Source organism: Melanostigma gelatinosum, assembly GCF_949748355.1.
Source record: "Melanostigma gelatinosum genome assembly, chromosome: 12".
Classification (NCBI taxonomy): Eukaryota; Metazoa; Chordata; class Actinopteri; order Perciformes; family Zoarcidae; genus Melanostigma; species Melanostigma gelatinosum.
In genome coordinates, this window is record NC_136645.1 from 10,008,142 (window position 1) to 10,026,184 (window position 18,043).

An 18,043-nucleotide genomic window follows, 5' to 3' on the forward strand; every position below is an offset into this window, starting at 1 on the left:
AACGCCTCTGAATACTAAGCAAAATCATATTTTGTAATATGTCTAAATTGATTACACGATTTTATATTGTGTGGCATCATCCTTTGACAACCATACGGATGTGTAACGAGTATAACGGGGCTGTGTAATTATTTCCTTTTCGTCTGACGCAAAGCCCTGCAAAGAGGTGCTCGTGTGTGTGTACTTGCTCTTCTAACATAGGTAGCTAGGCGGGCGGGGTTTAACCGTGCGCCAACCAGAAAACAAATGGAACCGCTCACTTGCGCTGCCCCGTTCAACAAATCAGGCTTACCCCTTGACATTTATGACTGTGACGTGTCACACTGTAAACTTAGAAAGACAGTCTCGGCCGGTGCTGTTGTTCTGTGTGAAGAGTTTTGGGGGCGGTCGGTGCTTTGTTTTTTACTTTGGGGACTGTAAGCTACCACTAGCAGGCTAATTTCACTCACCACCACCTGCATGCCTGAGCTGAGGTTTATTTTAATAACATAGCATCGTGTTTTATCCAGGTAGTGGTAGGCTAACAAGTTAGGTCCCAAAGTAGCCGATGGATGCGCGGGCATCGGAGTTGTTTGGCTCAGGAAATGGACACGGCTCTGGGTCTCAAGGTGTTGCGTCCAACGTCAAGCCGGGAAGTGGCTTTGGGGTAGCCCCCAAAAAAGCTTGTGTGACGAACAAAAAGATAGCCAAGGCGCGATTCATTCGCAACTTGAAACCAAGCAATAACATCCCATATCTACCTCCAGAGGTAAGGCTGGAATTACGCGCTCAACTAACGTTAGCGGAGTCAAGCTAATATCATTTAAGAGCCATAACAATGTCTGCTAATGTAATAACGAGGCGTGTTCGTGTCCATGTTGTTACATGTAAACAGTAATAACCGCGTATTTCCCATCGAGCTGTCCTACTCTGACGCGTTGAACTTCATTGACACGTAACTTAGCTTGTCGGTAACTTAACGTTGAATGAGAAAATAAATGAGATGGATATGATCGGTTAACATTGCAATTAACTTACAATTTGTCACCCACATTAGTTTTACAGAAGTCATAGTGTTTGTTAAGTTAACAGCAGCTTGCTTTAGTAGGCTAGTATTTAGCTAGCTAGCAGAAGAGGAACAGCTGTGTTTGTATCAGGGGGCGGGTGTGTACTCGGTCTATATCTGGCTAATGTTGTTATTATTATCGTCCCTGACATCCACCCAGCCAAGGACTGTACATGGATTACTTTTATCACTTGTTTATCATGTTAGTAACTTAAACCTCAACAGTTAACGTGACCCTCGTTTTTTCAGACACGTGAAATAAAGAATTGTGTTGACCTCGACCTAACTTAACATCGCGCCAAATAAAAGCAGTTTAGGTTCTGAGTCAACAATTTTAATATGAATTCAGATAATTGCGAACAGTTTAGCCCCATAGTCATATACCATAATGTTAACGGGACATGTCTCAACATATTCCATGGCTGTCCTTGTATCTTCACCTAATCCCCACCATGTAACCAGCTCCATTGTTCGTTAACATGTGAGATACTGACTAGAGGACTATCGACTAGTTAACCTGAAACGCACATTGACATTTACACATGCTTTGTCTAACAACACATTAAGTAGCTGTGTACTAAGGCCAGCTAAGCAGTTAGTGGGTTTGTATAGCTCTCAGTGACCGTCTATTCACAGTATTGCACTGACCGCTCATTCAGTCGGATGGCTTTTCTTTGTGTCTTTGAGCAAATCAATAGCCTGTTGTCTCACTTCCCTACAGTCTGACAGCTGTTGTTCCTGTTCTGTCTCTGTCCGTCTCTCTTTGTGTCTCTCCCCGTCTCTTAGGCTGAAGAGGGAAACATAGAGTACAAGGTAAGCAAATTAGCTCTGACGCAAGGGCCGTGCTATGTTCAAAAGAGATACCGTATATAGATATTTAAAATGGGCTAGTTGACGTATAACACTATAACAAGGACAAAGGCATGGAGGTTATAGGTCAATCATTATAACAATAAGCTGTCAGTAATATGTCAGAATATATAAGTGCAATCTCTCATGGTTTACCAGGATAAACAAACACCACAGTGGATTAGCGAGAACATTTTTAGTGTCTGGACAGCTGCCTCCTCTGCTACATCAACTGAACATACAGCACCTATTCCATATTTGTATTGCCCCAGCCCTACAGTGATCCTTTGTAATGCTTGTTATTTGCACTTGACTTATTAACGACTGATGAACTTTCCCATGTCTAGCTGAAGCTGGTGAACCCCACGCAATACCGCTTTGAGCACCTGGCCACACAAATGAAATGGCGACTGCAGGAGGGTCGAGGCGAGGCTGTCTATCAAATAGGTGTCGAGGACAATGGAATGCTGGTGGGACTTTCAGAGGAAGATTTGAGGACATCGCTGAGGACGCTCCATATGCTGGCAGAGAAGTAAGTCAGGATATCAAATACACTTTTTGTTTGAATGTGGCATTAAAAAGAAAAAGCCATTGTCTAATTTGCATATGCCTACTATAAACAACAAGGGATCCTTTTTGCAATTACAAAATAAAACGGCACACTTACCTTACATATTTGTGTTTCTTTTGTCTAACAGGGTTGGCGCCGACATCACTGTTCTCAGAGAAAGCGAGGTGGACTATGACTCTGATGTGTCTCGAAAGATTGCTGAAGTTCTCATTCGCAAAGTGCCGGATGACCAGCAGGTTGGCAGAGCTCCTTTTTGAGGGCATGTTGTTCTTTGGTTGTTGATCTGTTCATATTTTATTATGTCCCTGCTCATTCTTTGTGTCTCATTCCTGCAGTTCTTGGACCTGCGAGTAGCTGTACTGGGTAATGTGGACTCGGGCAAGTCCACTTTGTTGGGGGTTTTGACACAGGGCGAGCTGGACAATGGACGGGGAAGAACAAGGCTCAATCTCTTCAGACACCTACATGAGATCCAGACTGGACGCACTTCAAGCATTAGCTTTGAGATCCTTGGCTTCAATACTAAAGGAGAGGTGAGAAAGATCCAAAGTCATAGAATAAATAATGTGTACCCTATTCATATACTCTGACGTCATTTGTTCTAAATAGCAGCCACAAGTTAAATTCATTATGTTATGGTTCTCACAGACATTCCTTATACAGATGTTCAATTATATCAGACATTGGTAACAGTGGAATATAGGAAAAACAAGTTGCATCCAATGTAAAATGAATGTTGTGTATCAGCAAGTAATGTTGATGACTGATGTTTAACCTGACCTATACTTTCAAATAAATAACTGAGGAATATGTTGTCATGTGATTTAGAAGATGACGCTCGAGATATTATGGCTTCTTTTCCTAGGTTGTGAATTACAGCGAGTCTCGGACAGCGGAGGAGATTTGTGAGAGGGCCTCTAAAATGATCACATTCATCGATCTGGCGGGTCACCACAAGTACCTTAAGACCACCATCTTTGGCCTCACCAGCTACTGCCCGGATTTCGCTATGCTGGTCGTCAGCGCAAATACTGGCATTGGTGAGTATTGATTGATTCATTTCAATGTTTGAGCATCGTGGTATGTCAGTTGAAGTGTACTGGTGTCTGTCTGCGTGCACTTTATCCGGTCGCTTTATTATTCAGATAAGACGAGCTGAAAGTGGATCTGTCACAGGGTCACACGCTGGTAATAGACACTTGCAGGGCCAGTCTGAGGGGGAGAGCTTGTGTTTGTGTACACGTACAGCAGACTTGGCCAGCTGTGACAACATGTGCTATCTGAGCTTATGTAACAGACCACCATTCCTACCTCAGCGGCTTTACCCCCACTTCTTGTCCTTGCCTTCCACTACTCGGATATCTCAAATACCATCCACTCTGATGTCGGAGTCCTCTGACCCGCTGAATGTGACTCTGTGCTCCTTCCTCAGTGCATAAACATTTTTTTTACTTTCGAACCTTCCCTTTTTGTATCGCCGGTTAGTCTCAAGTCACCTGGAATCCCACAATGCTTTGCAAATCTATTTGCTTGTATGGCATAGAAAATGAATGTGGGTCATTTTTGAGACACGCCACCTTTAGTGGGTCTTTATCGCCACTTTGACATTACATTTGAGCAACTTATTATGTTTATTACCTTTTATTATATATTTGTTTACAGTTTTACTTTTACTATTCTGGCTGTAATAGCAGGAAACTGTGTGATTAAGTTTGTAAGATTTGGTAAAAAACAACATTGTTGTCAGATGTGGGATTGGAACCCACGGCTCTACGGTACACGGCGACCTAAACAGAGCAACTTAGACCGCTCGGCCATCCTGACGTGACGTGTTCATGCAGTCACCTCTGTGATATGACGCAGGTAGGGAAGGGCTTTGACAGGCACAGCAAGTTGGCCCACATACCAGCATGTTGTTAAAAGCTTGTGACCCCTTGTAAAGAAGTTGTGTTTTGTTTTTGTAAATGGCAACGAGACATGTAGCTGAAACCTGAGCCTTGGACGCAGCACTCATTACTTATAACTCCAGCTCTTAGCGTGCTGGTGTACAGCTGTTGTTATTGTACGGCCGGCAGTTTACAGGGTATTTTTAGGCCATTTTGAATATTATGTCACTGAATTTGCAAAAGGTTGTAAACAAAAGTAGTACTCACTCAGACCCGAGTCTTGTGTCACATTTATTTCTGAGACCGTTGTTTCATTCTAAACAGATGGTTCTTAGACATTTTTAGTGATAAACAATGATGTTGCCTACCTGCAGTGGTGGAATAACACCCTGTAGGCGTTGCTGTGTTTGTGTGGGTGTCCGTTCTTAAAAAGGGCATGCCGGGAGAAACGGGGTCAAGAATGCGGACCACCAATGAGACAGAACGGGGACACAGTGTCTGCAACCCAAGAGCAACCGCTTTAATTATGAAACAGCGTAATGGATCCGTGTAATGCTGAGGGCTCGTCTTAAGTTGTATCTGTGACAAGCCAAAAAGCCAAAGGGCGGCTAATCATCTTGTGTCATTCTGTGACGCTGCTCCACATATCCTGGCATCTCCATGAGGGACGATGGGTTTTCGTTTTTCCTTTGCACGTTAACCTTGGATGCACTGAAAATAACACACAACTAGCAAAACAACCCGCTGCTCAGCTGATGAAGGGATTCGTGTGTTTTCTGTTTGCGTCAGCATATAAATGTGTGTTACAGGTCAGTGCCCTTAAACTCCTTTTGCGGCCAATTTCAGACATGTATATCCAAACCAAGAGATCATCAACTACCATTCACCACTGACAATCATACATACATATACCGCTTTTTCTCACGCCATCAGCTTTGTTGACAAAGAAAGACAATCCACCAGACCTCCTCCAGGTCACTGCTGTGATTATGAGAGATTACTGTGTTTAGAAAAGTTGCCTTTGACATTCTGGACAGCCTAGGCATTGATTACACAATGGCCATATACTGCATCATCCTATCTACTTTCTCCAACGGCATATCAACCACACTTCACGGTAAATTCTATCTGGTCTTATCAGTTTGTTTACAGGCTCTCTTAACCCTCAGACTGACAGTAGGTGCCGGCAGATAAGCGGTGTTATCTTGGGTCACTACAGTCCTTTCCCCTCAAGGAACTCCTCCAAAGAAATGTATGCTGAGGATGCTGGATCCATTCTTATTCATTTAATCCTAATGTATCTGTATAAGAACTGCATGCACAATACCTGGAATAAACATTGTGATTGTGCACTTGCATGTAAAAAGTACGTTTGATGATGTGAGGTGGTGCAGAGCGACCCGCAGCCGAATGAGTAGATTCAATGTCTTGAAACCCTCCTTCCTGTTTTCCAGCTGGAACGACCCGGGAGCATCTTGGACTCGCCATGGCCCTGAAGGTGCCCATCTTCATCGTCATCAGCAAGGTGGACCTCTGTACGCGCGCCACAGTGGAGCGCACTGTGCGGCAGTTGGAGCGTGTCCTAAAGCAGCCGGGCTGTAACAAGGTGCCCATGGTGGTTAGCAGCACAGACGACGCCGTTGCAGCAGCGCAGCAGTTCGCCCAGTCACCCACGTATGAAACAACTACATATACATCATTCAATGTGAATGGTTGAATATGTTGTTCTCGTATAAGACAGAGTCTAGCCAGTGTTGTCCTGACATGCTTGTGCTCTCCATGGGCAGCGTCACACCCATCTTCACCTTGTCCAGTGTGTCTGGTGAGAGTCTAGACTTGCTCAAGGTCTTCTTCAACATCATCCCTCCCCTCAGCAACAGCAAGGAGCAGGAGGAGCTCATGCAACAGCTAACTGAGTTTCAGGTACGTCTGCAAGCATGGGATCAGCCGTCACATACACACTCTTTAAGATGCACTGTGGATACATACACATGGTGTTGATGTGATTGACATCGGCGTGCATCGTTACAGGTGGATGAGATCTACACAGTGCCAGAGGTGGGGACTGTGGTGGGAGGTACTCTGTACAGGTCAGTGTATGAATTGCTTACTTCCTTATTTGAACTTGTTTTTTTGTTTGGCATGGACTCTCTCTGACCTGCGGGTTTCTTTCAATGTGCAGTGGTATTTGCCGTGAGGGGGATGATCTTGTAGTAGGGCCCACAGACTCGGGGCAATTCCACAAGCTGACCATCGGGAGCATCCAAAGGAACCGCTCGGGGTGCAGGGTACTCAGGGCCGGCCAGGCTGCCACACTCGCCCTGGGAAACTTTGACCGCTCACTACTACGCAAGGTCCGACATGTTTGTTTGTGCCAAATGTGTCTAACTCGTTCTGTTTCCTAATACTGTCTCAGTATTCAGAGGCAGTGTGTGTGTTTTTTTTTGTATTTTGTGTGTACGATGTTGATGTGTTTTCCACTCATAGGGCATGGTGATGGTGAGTCCGGAGATGGATCCTACCATCTGCTGGATGTTTGAGGCTGAGATTGTGCTGCTCTTCCACACCAAGACCTTCCACAAGGGCTTCCAGGTTACTGTGCACATTGGCAATGTGAGACAGACCGCCACTGTGGAAGCTGTATACGGCAAGGTTAGTCTATCCACTGAGCCACAACTGTTCCTGTCTGAAGGATGTCCTCTACATCCAAAACCTTGGCTTATTATACATCCCAATGTGTGTTCAGCAGGTTAAGTCCGACATTTGGTTTATTCTTAATGCTGTCATTTGTCTTACGATACTTCCCTGAACCACAGGAGGAGCTGAGGACGGGGGAGAAAGCAGTGGTTCTCTTCAAGTTCATCAAGCACCCAGAATACCTGAAGGTGGGCGCGAAGGTGCTCTTCAGAGAGGGCGTGACTAAAGGTATCGGCCAAGTCACCAAGTTGCAGCCCATCGCCCAGTACCGGCTATCCCAAAGCGAATACGACGACGCCTAAAGTTTCTTGGCGAAAAACCACAGAAAACACCGTCCCGCCCCAAAACCAGGTGCTTCATAGACCTCCTGCTTTCTCCGAAGGCCACTCTGTCCTGTTTCCTGTCTCAGAAGATTGATGTTTTATCACACTTCTCCAAAGCCTTATTGTCACCATCCTCCTCATTCGTCCCTACAGCCTTTTTAAATGACTTATATTACTTATAATACTTGCATTGCGGCCTAAAGAGTGTTGCTTTTTACGGCACTGATAAGAGGAAGCCCCTCAGCCACCTCTATAACACACTCACCGAGCAACATCTACCAAAGTCACATCGAGTGTGAAGAACACACACTTGCAAGTGGCAACTAGGAAATTGCTTGCACACGGCTACGTTGAAGTGCTGCTTACAGTTCACACGCCTAACACACACACTTTGAAACAGATGCACACACACACTCGATGTCACAGCATCTTATCTGTGTGACCACTGACCAGCATCGTGCCTAACTGGGAAGGATAAGCCTCGCTGTATTTTAATACGCTGCCCTTTTCCCAGTAACTACAAATTCATGATGTGAGATAATAGCAAGTTGTGGTTCTCAGACACAGCTCGTCGGTTGTATATATGCTAAACCACCTCGCTTCAAGCGATTGTATAGCTGACAGGCGCACATTATGAGTGAAAAGGAGAATATTGCGACGTATGCAAAGTTAGAACTTGACAGAGTTTGTGCGTCAGCCTGCCAAGATAACTCTCACGTGGTCTTATGTCATGTCACAAATGTTTTTTCTATTCACGGATGATGCCTCACGATAGTGCGGTGAGATGGTAATGATCTCGCCGCCTGTCTGCTCAAGTGCTTTAGTTACTCAGGTCACTTTAGATATCATGCTAGACGGCATTCCTCTCTCACAGAGCTACTCCAGGGCAGCTTTCTGTTGCTGACTTTGGGAGTGAAGGTTTGAGGTTAAAAAAAATGAATAAAAAAAGGCAATGGTGTTTCTCCCAAAGAGATGTTTGATCATATAGTATGTGAAGCCGATTACTGATGCAGCTTTCTTTTAAAGAAATTATTTCTGAGGAACTGCTGTTGCTTAAGTTACTGATGTCACTGAATGTGATGTGGTTTTAACTCAGTGCCTAATGGAACGACCGTCTGAGTTGCCGACCATTACACCCCAAAGTTTTACTACTTACGTTGCTGGGTGCTATTCCTCGAAACCGCTTTGGATATTTAGAAGACGAATTTGAAAATGAATGTTAATTGCTACTCTGTGTTCCTGTCTTATTTTTATATATATATATATATATATATATATATATAGCCTGTTGATATGACTGATACATCATTTGTTGTCCCACGAACATCAGTGAGAGGACAACTCAAATGTGCGGCATGTTTTGTTGCCCCAGTGTTGTTGTTATGCACAGTTTGTGTGCACTCAGAGGAAAACTAAGAACGCATTTCAACCAAAACTTTTACAGCCTTGATGAAGAGTATCGGATGTTAGGTTGTTTTTTTGCAGCCGAGAAGTATTTTATAGATTTTTTTTTTTTAGTCGTTCCAGATTTTACAATTTATTCAAACCTGTTTTTCACTGTGCTCACTGTTCCTCTTAATGACACCAACAGACTTTCACATTTTTGAAGTCACGTTTGAGACCGTTTCCTTTTAAAAGGTGTAATATTTTGATCATTATTTGGGTGAAATGCAATCTTTATGTACAGATCTAATTTGTGTATCATGTTGTACATGAATTAAAGTTTTATTTTATCTTAAGCAGGTGTTGTGTTGTCTTTACAGTAAAAAGATTGCTCAAGGTTTTCCACCATGCCATCATACACCCAGCGTTTGGTCTGCTGGCTCAGATGTCACAGAGCCGTGACTCACTACACACAATGTAGTTGGGTGTTATTTCATTTTCCTCATACTGTCGTCCAAATCAGCTCCCCAGCTGATGCAAGACCATGTAATTACAATGTCTCCATTCACAACAATTGTTTCACCATGGCAGCAAAGTGTAAACGAGATACGATCAACCTCGTAATGGTGCAATTGCTCTCATCCTGCTAGCAATCATGTCTTTCATACGTTTTTTTTAATATATACTCTTTCTGTCTCTATACATTTTCTGTAACTCTTTGAGCTCACAAGAAAACACAAGTGAGGATTCCTGCTCTATATTCAACGCATTAGTGGCATCTGCTGGCACATTACAATACTACAACATAATGTAAAAAGTATCTTTAATTGATGCTGGTTTGCACTGTATTTTGTACACATTTTTATAAAGCACAGTAACATTTAAAAGAAGCCCCGTTACAAAACAGCTCTCCATTCCTTCACCAACGCATTCACTTTGTCTGTGATATTCTGTATATGCATTATCAGTAGAATGTATTTCATTCTACAGCACACCTTCAGTTCCTCTTAAAAAAAGAATCCAGAGTGCCCGTGCTTCCACCTTGGGAGCGATGCCTTTTCGGTTGAGACCCCGACTGGCCTTTGGATTTTGTCTTTCCTCGTGAGGACTGGGCGCTGAGAGGAGTTAGAGAAACATTGGAAGAAGAAGAGACAGTGGAGGAAGAGGAGGCGATGGGTGCTGAACCTGTGGATGAAGAGAGTGAGTTCTGGAGGTCCAGGGCAAAGTGATAGTCATTGTGTTCAGGCATTTCCCAGACGAACACTTCCTGGCCACAGCGTTCACAGTTTAACAGGTCTTCTCTGGCCACGCTAGAAGGATGGTGATGTATTTCTGGATCAATGCCCAGTTCATCCCTTAACTCTTCACATAGTGACTGCTGAGATGGGCTACGTTTGGCCTGTAGCCCCGACGCAACAGTGTCTTCTATATCGCCAGGCTCATGTCCTATTTCAGGCTTGTTTAATGTTGAGGCCTGTGAGCTTCTTTCAATACTCTTCTTGTGGAAGAAAGAGGAAATGCCAGAATGGGGGCTGGCCGTACCACTTTTAGAGTGAGAAATACGTGCAAGTGAAGAAGAAGCGGGGCAATTAGTCTCTGCCTCCGACTGACTATCGGTAACAGAGGTTTTCTGAGAGGAGGAAGACGGGGGAATCCCCGCGGAGCCAATATCGTAGTCCTCCTCGTCTCTATCTTTTGTAACCTTCCGTCTTTCTTTCTCAGCTGCCTTTTGAAAGAAGGACTGGATGGTGCCAGGCTGTTTGCATGCGGAGTCATTTTGCAGTTCAGAGCGTGGCTGGGTGGAGGGCTGGGTGGTGGAGAAGAGACTCTGGGTTGAAGTGACATCAGCGGAAAGAAAGCCAACAATGCCCCCTGCTGACGGAGCGTCACTGAATTTGCTAGCTGAAAGCTGCAGCAGGGTGAGGGGTGGAGTCCTGGGGGACATGAAGCAAGACGGAGCATAATCAGTCACACGGCCTTCTCCTGACCTGACTTTAAAATATGTCAGTCTTATTACACTCTAATTACCATGCTGCCTGGTGGTTTCCTGCTGTGTTGAGACTCTTGATAATGGCAAAGCTGTCGTCGGACAGTTTGGTCGCTTCGTAGCGCACTAAAGCACAACAGCGAGAGAAGCCGATCGGCCTCTTGTCCCCAAGCTGACGGACACTAACCGTCAACGACTTCGCCACTCGACCATTCTGTAAGATGAGGAGGAATGACGGGCACTGATGTGAAACAGTTGTATGTACCGTTTACAACATCAATGGGAAATCCAGTTGAGGAAATAGGTCGTGCTGTTGTAATAAGGGAAAGTAATAAATTGCTCAACCATAAATAGCTCACCACTTCTCTGTCATTGGTAAGCCTCTCCTCCAGCTCAAGGGCCAGTTGATGAAGCCAATGCTGAACCTACACAGAGGTTGTGAAAGCAAGTCATGCATGAAAAGAGAATAATGTAGAAGATTGCATATTTGTCAAAAATATTACGTGTTTAATGCCATCTTCCTTACACGTCTAGACGGATACAAGTTCTTTCAAAGTTTCATCACTTCCTGTGAATACTTTTTCTTTTACATTTACTTCCTGTTTTAACACAGACTGATGGTCTGTACCTGCTCTTTTGTAGCCAGCGATGTCCTCCCGGGGAAGTTTTTACTGCAGCCGATGGACTTGGGAAGATGTCTGGGTTTCACTGCTTCAAATTCAATCCCCCGACACAAGTCATACAGCCACTGGCTGAAAGCAGAGCGGTTCAATGGTCGATGTGGTTGGTTATCAAGAGTAAATAAAACGCTCACAGTTCAAGTTAATCGCTGGAGCACTTTCATCAAACAGGCTCGTCTTTGTAGGAGGAATCTTTTCCAGAGCGGTCTTGTTCTATAAGCGTGGGGCATCAATCATGCAGGGACACCAGGTGAAGTAGAAGAGTAGAAGATGTATAATAATATATTAAGAAGGCCATGTAATGACCAAAATGCCCATTCCACTTGATGGTCTGACGTATTAAATGTTAATACTAAGCAAGCCTGTTGTTCGCCATGTGTCATCTTATGACACTGGACTTTTAAAGGGAATGTCTGGCTTGTCTTACCCCGTCTTGTCTCCAAAGTGCTGACCCAGTTGAGCGCGAGAGAAGCGAGTCACATCTCCCATGTTCTCTATTCCCAGAGTTTCTGTCATGGAGGCACCCAGCTTACCCCCTAGGTTACGGCTGCACAGGTGATACAAGCAAAACAAGTGAGCAGTGTTGTTAGTCAACCGTTGTTTGACACTTCTGTGGTCGAATACGAGTGTAATTTGTGAATAGTAAATTCTTTATGGCAGAGTAGTACTTTGATCTCACATCTTGCCGACGGGTAGAGAGTTGAAAAGGTCCGTCACGGAGTCCAAAGGCAGAACAGTTTGTCCGTTAGGTTTGTTCAGCCCACACGCTAATTTGGACAATACCTGAAAGAAGTGGGCGGTGAACTACGACCATCACTACTCTTAAAAGTATCACACTGGCATTATGTCGGAATATAACTCGTTTCCTACCTTATTGTGCGATATCCCTGCTGAACAGCTGTAACCTGTGTCTTTTTCCACGGCTGCCCTCATTTCCTCGATGATGAGTGCCCCCACAGTCAGCTGCACTTCTGCAGGGCTCTGTTCCCCTAACAGAGGGGCAGGTAAGGATCCCAGCCACTGCTGGAGACCCCTGGACCTCAGCTCCTCTGGGGACAAACATGTTGATCTTTAAGGGGATACATCCTACCAGAGTTTTTGAGGATTATATGTTTGATTATAGCCTACCTTTATCCAAGGCAGCGTCCTCTGCAGATGCTTCATGTTCAGGTAAAGTTTGTGGGTACCCCTGGATGTAGGTCGCCCTCAGCAGGCGAGGCTCAATTTGTTTGTCCGTCATGTTTTTCAGCCGCTGCTGGACCGTAGCAGTCAGATCCATGTAGGCCTCATCGATGCTGGCTCTCTCAATCACAGCGAAGCGAGACATCACCTCAATCACCGCCACACTCGCCTCCCTATAACTACACAGGGGTGAGTAGGTTCTGTACTTTACTGGTGGAGGTGTTAAAATAACATTTACCATTCATCATATCAATACAATTATTGTTTTATGGCACAATCCCAACTGTGGATAGGTCTCTAGAGGATGTACTTACTGCGTCAGGTCTGCCTTGCCATGAGACTCACGCACTCGTGCCACCTGGAGATCTGGGCAAAGTTTCTTTGCATCGTCCACCCACATGTTCCTGGTGACACCATGGGCCCTGGCCTCATAGCTCACGGCTATGATACTGACAAAGGATGATATTAAGTTGAGAACTGCATGTTAACAAGTCGTGAGTGAGTTAGTAGTACGTTCGAGGTGATTATCTGTGGGAGATGAAGGCGGCTGAGTTGCCAACACAGAGACAGTAATCTAAATGGTCAATGCAACTGAACGGGCACATTGTCATGCTGTCCAATCACAGTCATTGGTCAGATGTCAGTGGACGGCCTGAGAATGCTCAAGGATCATCTCTGAACAGAGCGAGTGAGGGTAATGATCTCCTCTCAGTTCCACACATAGGTCACGTGATGACAACTGAGCAAAAGCCATCTGCTGGGGGAGGATTTTTAAGATAACTGAAAAAGGCAGCAGGTGGAACTTGAGTTTCTAAGTGAAAGAATGGACTTACACAAGTCATTCTAGTGAGTTATGTCCTGTCATTTATCTCATCCTGCAGCTCTTACTTTGAGTATTATATTCTGATCCCCCCCCCCCCCCCCCATCCCTTCGTATTTCAGTTGCGTTGATCATGAAAATAAATGTCTGTGTCAGAAACTCACCTGCCTCCTTTCCACGTCTTGTACTGGGCCACCACACAGGGAGTGTTCCTCAGAGCTGGGTTGAGTTTCTGTTCCACCTGGACGTAAAAGCAGTCCATGTCTACTAACGCCACCACTCTCTCCTTCCCGTACTCCATCACTGAATGTACACCCGCTGGCTGGCGATGCTGTTACCGCACAGCTCTCACCAGCTTACTAAAGTTAAACCGTGCGCCGAGATACCTTTCTGTCGCTTAGTATTTCCCGCTGTGATGTGAAGTTACATGAGCACGTCATCAAAAGTCGACGAAGGCAGCACAACCGTCTGCAGGTTGGCCACGCCCTTTGAAACAGAGCGATTGTCCAATGAGAGCTCGCAAATTGTTAGCACGCGCGGGGGCGGGCCTGTCGAACCTTGAATTTGTCAACATGCTGAAGATGTGAGCTTGGGGCCCAAGTCAGAGCCGTTCAAAAATACAAATACACTAAAGCAAAGGGAACTTAACAACCTAGCCTACCATTACTTCTAAGGTTAGAGTTAGCAAAATACATTATTTTGTTACCACCGTTTTTGAGCCAGTCCTAGGTGCTACTAGGCTCCTGGACTGTGTCAATGCCATCAGAGACTGGACAGCAGAAAACTGCCTGCAACTCAACGACTCTAAGACGGAGGTCCTAGTTATTGCTCCAGAGGAGTTTGTCCCCATGATCAGGCAGATTATTAGTCCACTCTCCTCTGCTGCCCATTGCAACCTGCGCAATCTTGGGATTTTCTTTGATCGATCCATGTCGTTTGACCCTCATGTTAAGCAGCTGTCCAGGTCATGTTTCTTCCATCTAAGAAATATCAGCAAACTGAGATCTGTAGTATCAACACCTGAATTAGAAATGATCATACACACATTTATCTCTTCACGCATTGACTCCTGCAACTCACTTTTCACATCACTCAGTGTATCTGCTCTTAACCGTCTGCAGTTCATCCAAAATGCTGCCGCCAGATTACTCACCAGGACAAATCTACGGTCTCACATCACCCCCGTACTCCGATCTCTCCACTGGCTTCCTGTAGCATCTAGGATACACTTTAAAATTCTCACCATCACTTACAGAGCACTTCACGGTCGGGCTCCGACTTATGTAGCTGATCTACTTCGCCCCTATTCACCCGCCCGCACTCTCAGGTCGAACGCTCTAGGTCTTCTGTCAGTCCCACGCACACGATTTAAGAGCCGTGGTGACCGAGCCTTTGAGGCAGTGGCCCCGAGGCTCTGGAATGCTCTGCCTGCAACTCTGCGCCTCGCAGATTCTGTGGATACTTTTAAAAGCCAGCTCAAAACCCACCTGTTTAGGCTGGCGTTTGTGTAAAAGTAAACCCATGTCCTAGACCTGCTCTTAAAATATGTTTTACATTTTTATTTTATTTTTTATTTTTTTTTTATTTATTTTTTTTATTTTCTCTGTGTAGATAATTTATTGACCCTTGGGTCACATTGTGTTTTTTATGCTTTTAAATGTCTGCTCTGTTAAGCACTTTGTGATACTACTGTCTGTGAAAAGCGCTATATAAATAAAATTCATTCATTCATTCATTCATTCATTCATGCATTCACTATCCCTGTAGGACAAAGCAGCAGCTCAAGTTTGCACGTCATTTTGTGGGTCTTTCAGCTTTTGAGGTTCCATGTCTCTTAAAAAAACAACCTAAAAAGTAGTTGCTGGTTCACCTAGTCACACAGAGGCATCAGCATTATGGGGGTCTTGGGATACTCCCTCAGGAAATGTTGAGCTTCAAACACTTCTTCAGTTCCTGCATTCTAGTGAATTTATTTTGTTGCACCAATTCACGGTGGACGTTTTCAGCAGAACTAAACGTTTAGAAATGAGGAAGCAGCAGAGTTCAAACTAACCACCGTAGAACTGAAAGTGCTCTTTCACTCAAGAGATTGATGCAAGCATGATCTTTCCATTTGTTTCTCACCTAATACTCGCTGGATTCATGGGTAAGTGCTAAGCTGTATTTAGAACTCTATGCATACATGATAGTCTGGTTTATAATTCATATAATATTGTTGCTACCCATATATTGCTGTTTGAGTCTTACTTTTTAATTGACAAGTCACTATGTCATTAATATTGTGTTTTCATAAAAACCATTTAAGTAATGATACTAACTTGTAACAGATGCGTTATGTAGCTATGTCACTGGCTAACCTCTAACTGATGGTCATTAAAAATTGTATTTGATCCCACCACTGTAAAATAATAGTTTGGTGTTGTTTTGTCAGGAATTCACAGTCAAATTGTGACAGTGAGTGAAGTGTCAGTCAAGGCCGGAGGCTCCATCTCCATCCCATGTCTCTATGAGCTGACATACAAAAACGATGTGAAATACTTGTGTCAAGGAAGGTTTTTTTGGTCCTGCTCTGTTATTACAACAAACCAACCAAACGGAAGGTTTTCAATCTCTGATGACGCAAACAAAGGAATCTTTACTGTGACTATCAATGATCTGAGGGATGACGACACTTCGAGTCATTACTGGTGTGCTGTGGAGATTATTAAAATGGTGGATGTCAAAAAAAAATTTCAGCTGTCAGTCACCACCTCAGGTAAAATCCATTGACTGTTATTAAAGCATAATTTAAATCCTTTCTGTTAACTACTTTGGGTTTGTGGAAAAAAAAAGATCAAGTCGAGAGAAAAAAAAAATCAAGTCGAGATGTCTCAGATAATAAAATAAGACTATGCCTCATTTTGTATTGTTCTTTTTTCAAGGTATGCTAAGTCTATATGTGGAACAACAGGAAATCAGCGCACTTGATAGAGGAAGTGTGACTGTCAGATGCCACTCTGAATATACAGAAGGAGCACAGTGGTGCAGGCTGAGCATACTGGGCAGGTCCTGTGCGACAGGCCCGACTGGATCAATTGATGGAACAGCAGTGACCATCAACTCAAGTGTCCCAAAGGTTTTCACTGTGACGATGAGTAAACTGAGGACAGAGAGCAGCGGCTGGTATTTATGTGTCAATGGACAATCTGAGATGCCAGTGCATGTAACTGTTCATGAGTTACCCTCAAATACTTCAACTACAATCAGCCCCACAACAGCAAGTGAGCTATTAATAATTTTATATTTTCAAAACTTTGCGACCTGTTATAAACAAATTAAGCTAGTAATTGGACTAGTAAGTAGGCTATAGGTAACAAATATCAATTGCTGAAACAATAACAACAATGACTTTACAGGACCGTCTCCAACCACGACCCAGTATTCCTTTCTGAGTACGAGTGCAGCGCCACATACAGCTCATCCCACAAACTCCACCATGAACGGGACAGGCGGAGAGAGCCTGCAAGAACACAAGAGGTCTGAACATCTTTATTTGACTTTGAACAGTTTAACAACTGATGTGATATTTATTGTACAATCTCCTCAAAACACATCATGGCACCTCAGCGTGGGAAGTTCATTCAAAAAAAAAAACAACAATTAAACCTGTGATAGAAACATGTATGCATTGGCCAATTTCAGACAACATTATCGCGTTGATTTAGTTAAATATATACCTGATCTGCATTTCTCTTCTAGTTCTACTAAGGTTGCGATTCTCACCTCCACCCTCGTCTTACTGCTGTTGGTTGTTCCCGCTGCCTTTTTTGGATGGAGGATGATGATGAAGAGGCGTAGTAAGTATGTTGTAATCTCTGCTGAAACAAATTCATGAATATAATATCAGTTATTCAATTTTTTTTCAAATGTATGTATTTTAGATAAGAACAAGCCTGAGGGGTCTGCCATCACTGCGGTAAGATATAGCCATGTTTGTTATTATTAGTAAGGTAATACATATCTTCCACACTGTCATATTTGCTCTTTGCCATGTAAATTAAACATTTTACTGCATGTCCAAATTTGGACTGATCATACAACACATTAACAGCATTTAAGGAGCATGACCAATCAAGTATGTAATATACAACACTTAACATTGAGTGTGAGTTGTCTATAAATGAATAGATCTATCAGCATGGCACATGGTAAGATACTGCACTATTTTAAACCAAAAAATAACCCGTCCAGGAACACAATGGATCTATTACATAACCCTCACCCTCATTTTCAGCTCAAAATGGAAAAACTGGCAAAAATATTGTCTTGAGTATTTTTAAAACCTGAACAATAATTTAGACTCAGCAGTGGCCTTACATTCTTACATTGTTGGTTTACAAAGCACTGCATGGTTTAGGGCCACAATACATCTCTGATCTGCTGCTACCTTATGAACCATCCCGACCCCTCAGGTCGTCTGGGACCGGTCGACTTTCTGTTCCCAGAGTCAGAACTAAACATGGAGAAGCAGCGTTCAGTTTTTCTGCTCCACATATCTGGAACAAAGTCCCAGAAAGCTGCAGGTCTGCTGAGACCCTCAGCTCATTTAAATTCAAATTAATTCAAATTCAAATTAAATTC

General features: G+C 43.8%; 2 protein-coding genes across 2 annotated transcripts; one reads left to right on the forward strand and one right to left on the reverse strand.

The window, feature by feature from the left end:
* The first annotated feature begins 391 nt into the window (after positions 1-391).
* Positions 392-9,110, forward strand: gtpbp2a (GTP binding protein 2a). Its single transcript, XM_079279788.1, has 12 exons — positions 392-748; positions 1,832-1,858; positions 2,242-2,426; positions 2,593-2,701; positions 2,801-2,998; positions 3,331-3,505; positions 5,806-6,025; positions 6,139-6,274; positions 6,383-6,441; positions 6,534-6,705; positions 6,839-7,003; positions 7,168-9,110. Exons 1-12 carry the CDS (start codon positions 548-550, stop codon positions 7,348-7,350), a joined length of 1,830 nt encoding a protein of 609 aa, XP_079135914.1. The 5' UTR covers positions 392-547; the 3' UTR covers positions 7,351-9,110.
* A 519-nt stretch (positions 9,111-9,629) lies between these two features.
* On the reverse strand, positions 9,630-13,822 carry polh (polymerase (DNA directed), eta). Its single transcript, XM_079280724.1, has 10 exons — positions 13,588-13,822; positions 12,918-13,052; positions 12,550-12,782; positions 12,292-12,470; positions 12,101-12,204; positions 11,849-11,968; positions 11,370-11,493; positions 11,101-11,166; positions 10,783-10,955; positions 9,630-10,688 (listed from the first exon to the last, which is right to left on the reverse strand). The coding sequence occupies exons 1-10, from the start codon at positions 13,722-13,724 to the stop codon at positions 9,752-9,754; spliced, it is 2,208 nt and encodes a 735-aa protein (XP_079136850.1). The 5' UTR covers positions 13,725-13,822; the 3' UTR covers positions 9,630-9,751.
* Between the last annotated feature and the right edge of the window lie 4,221 nt (positions 13,823-18,043).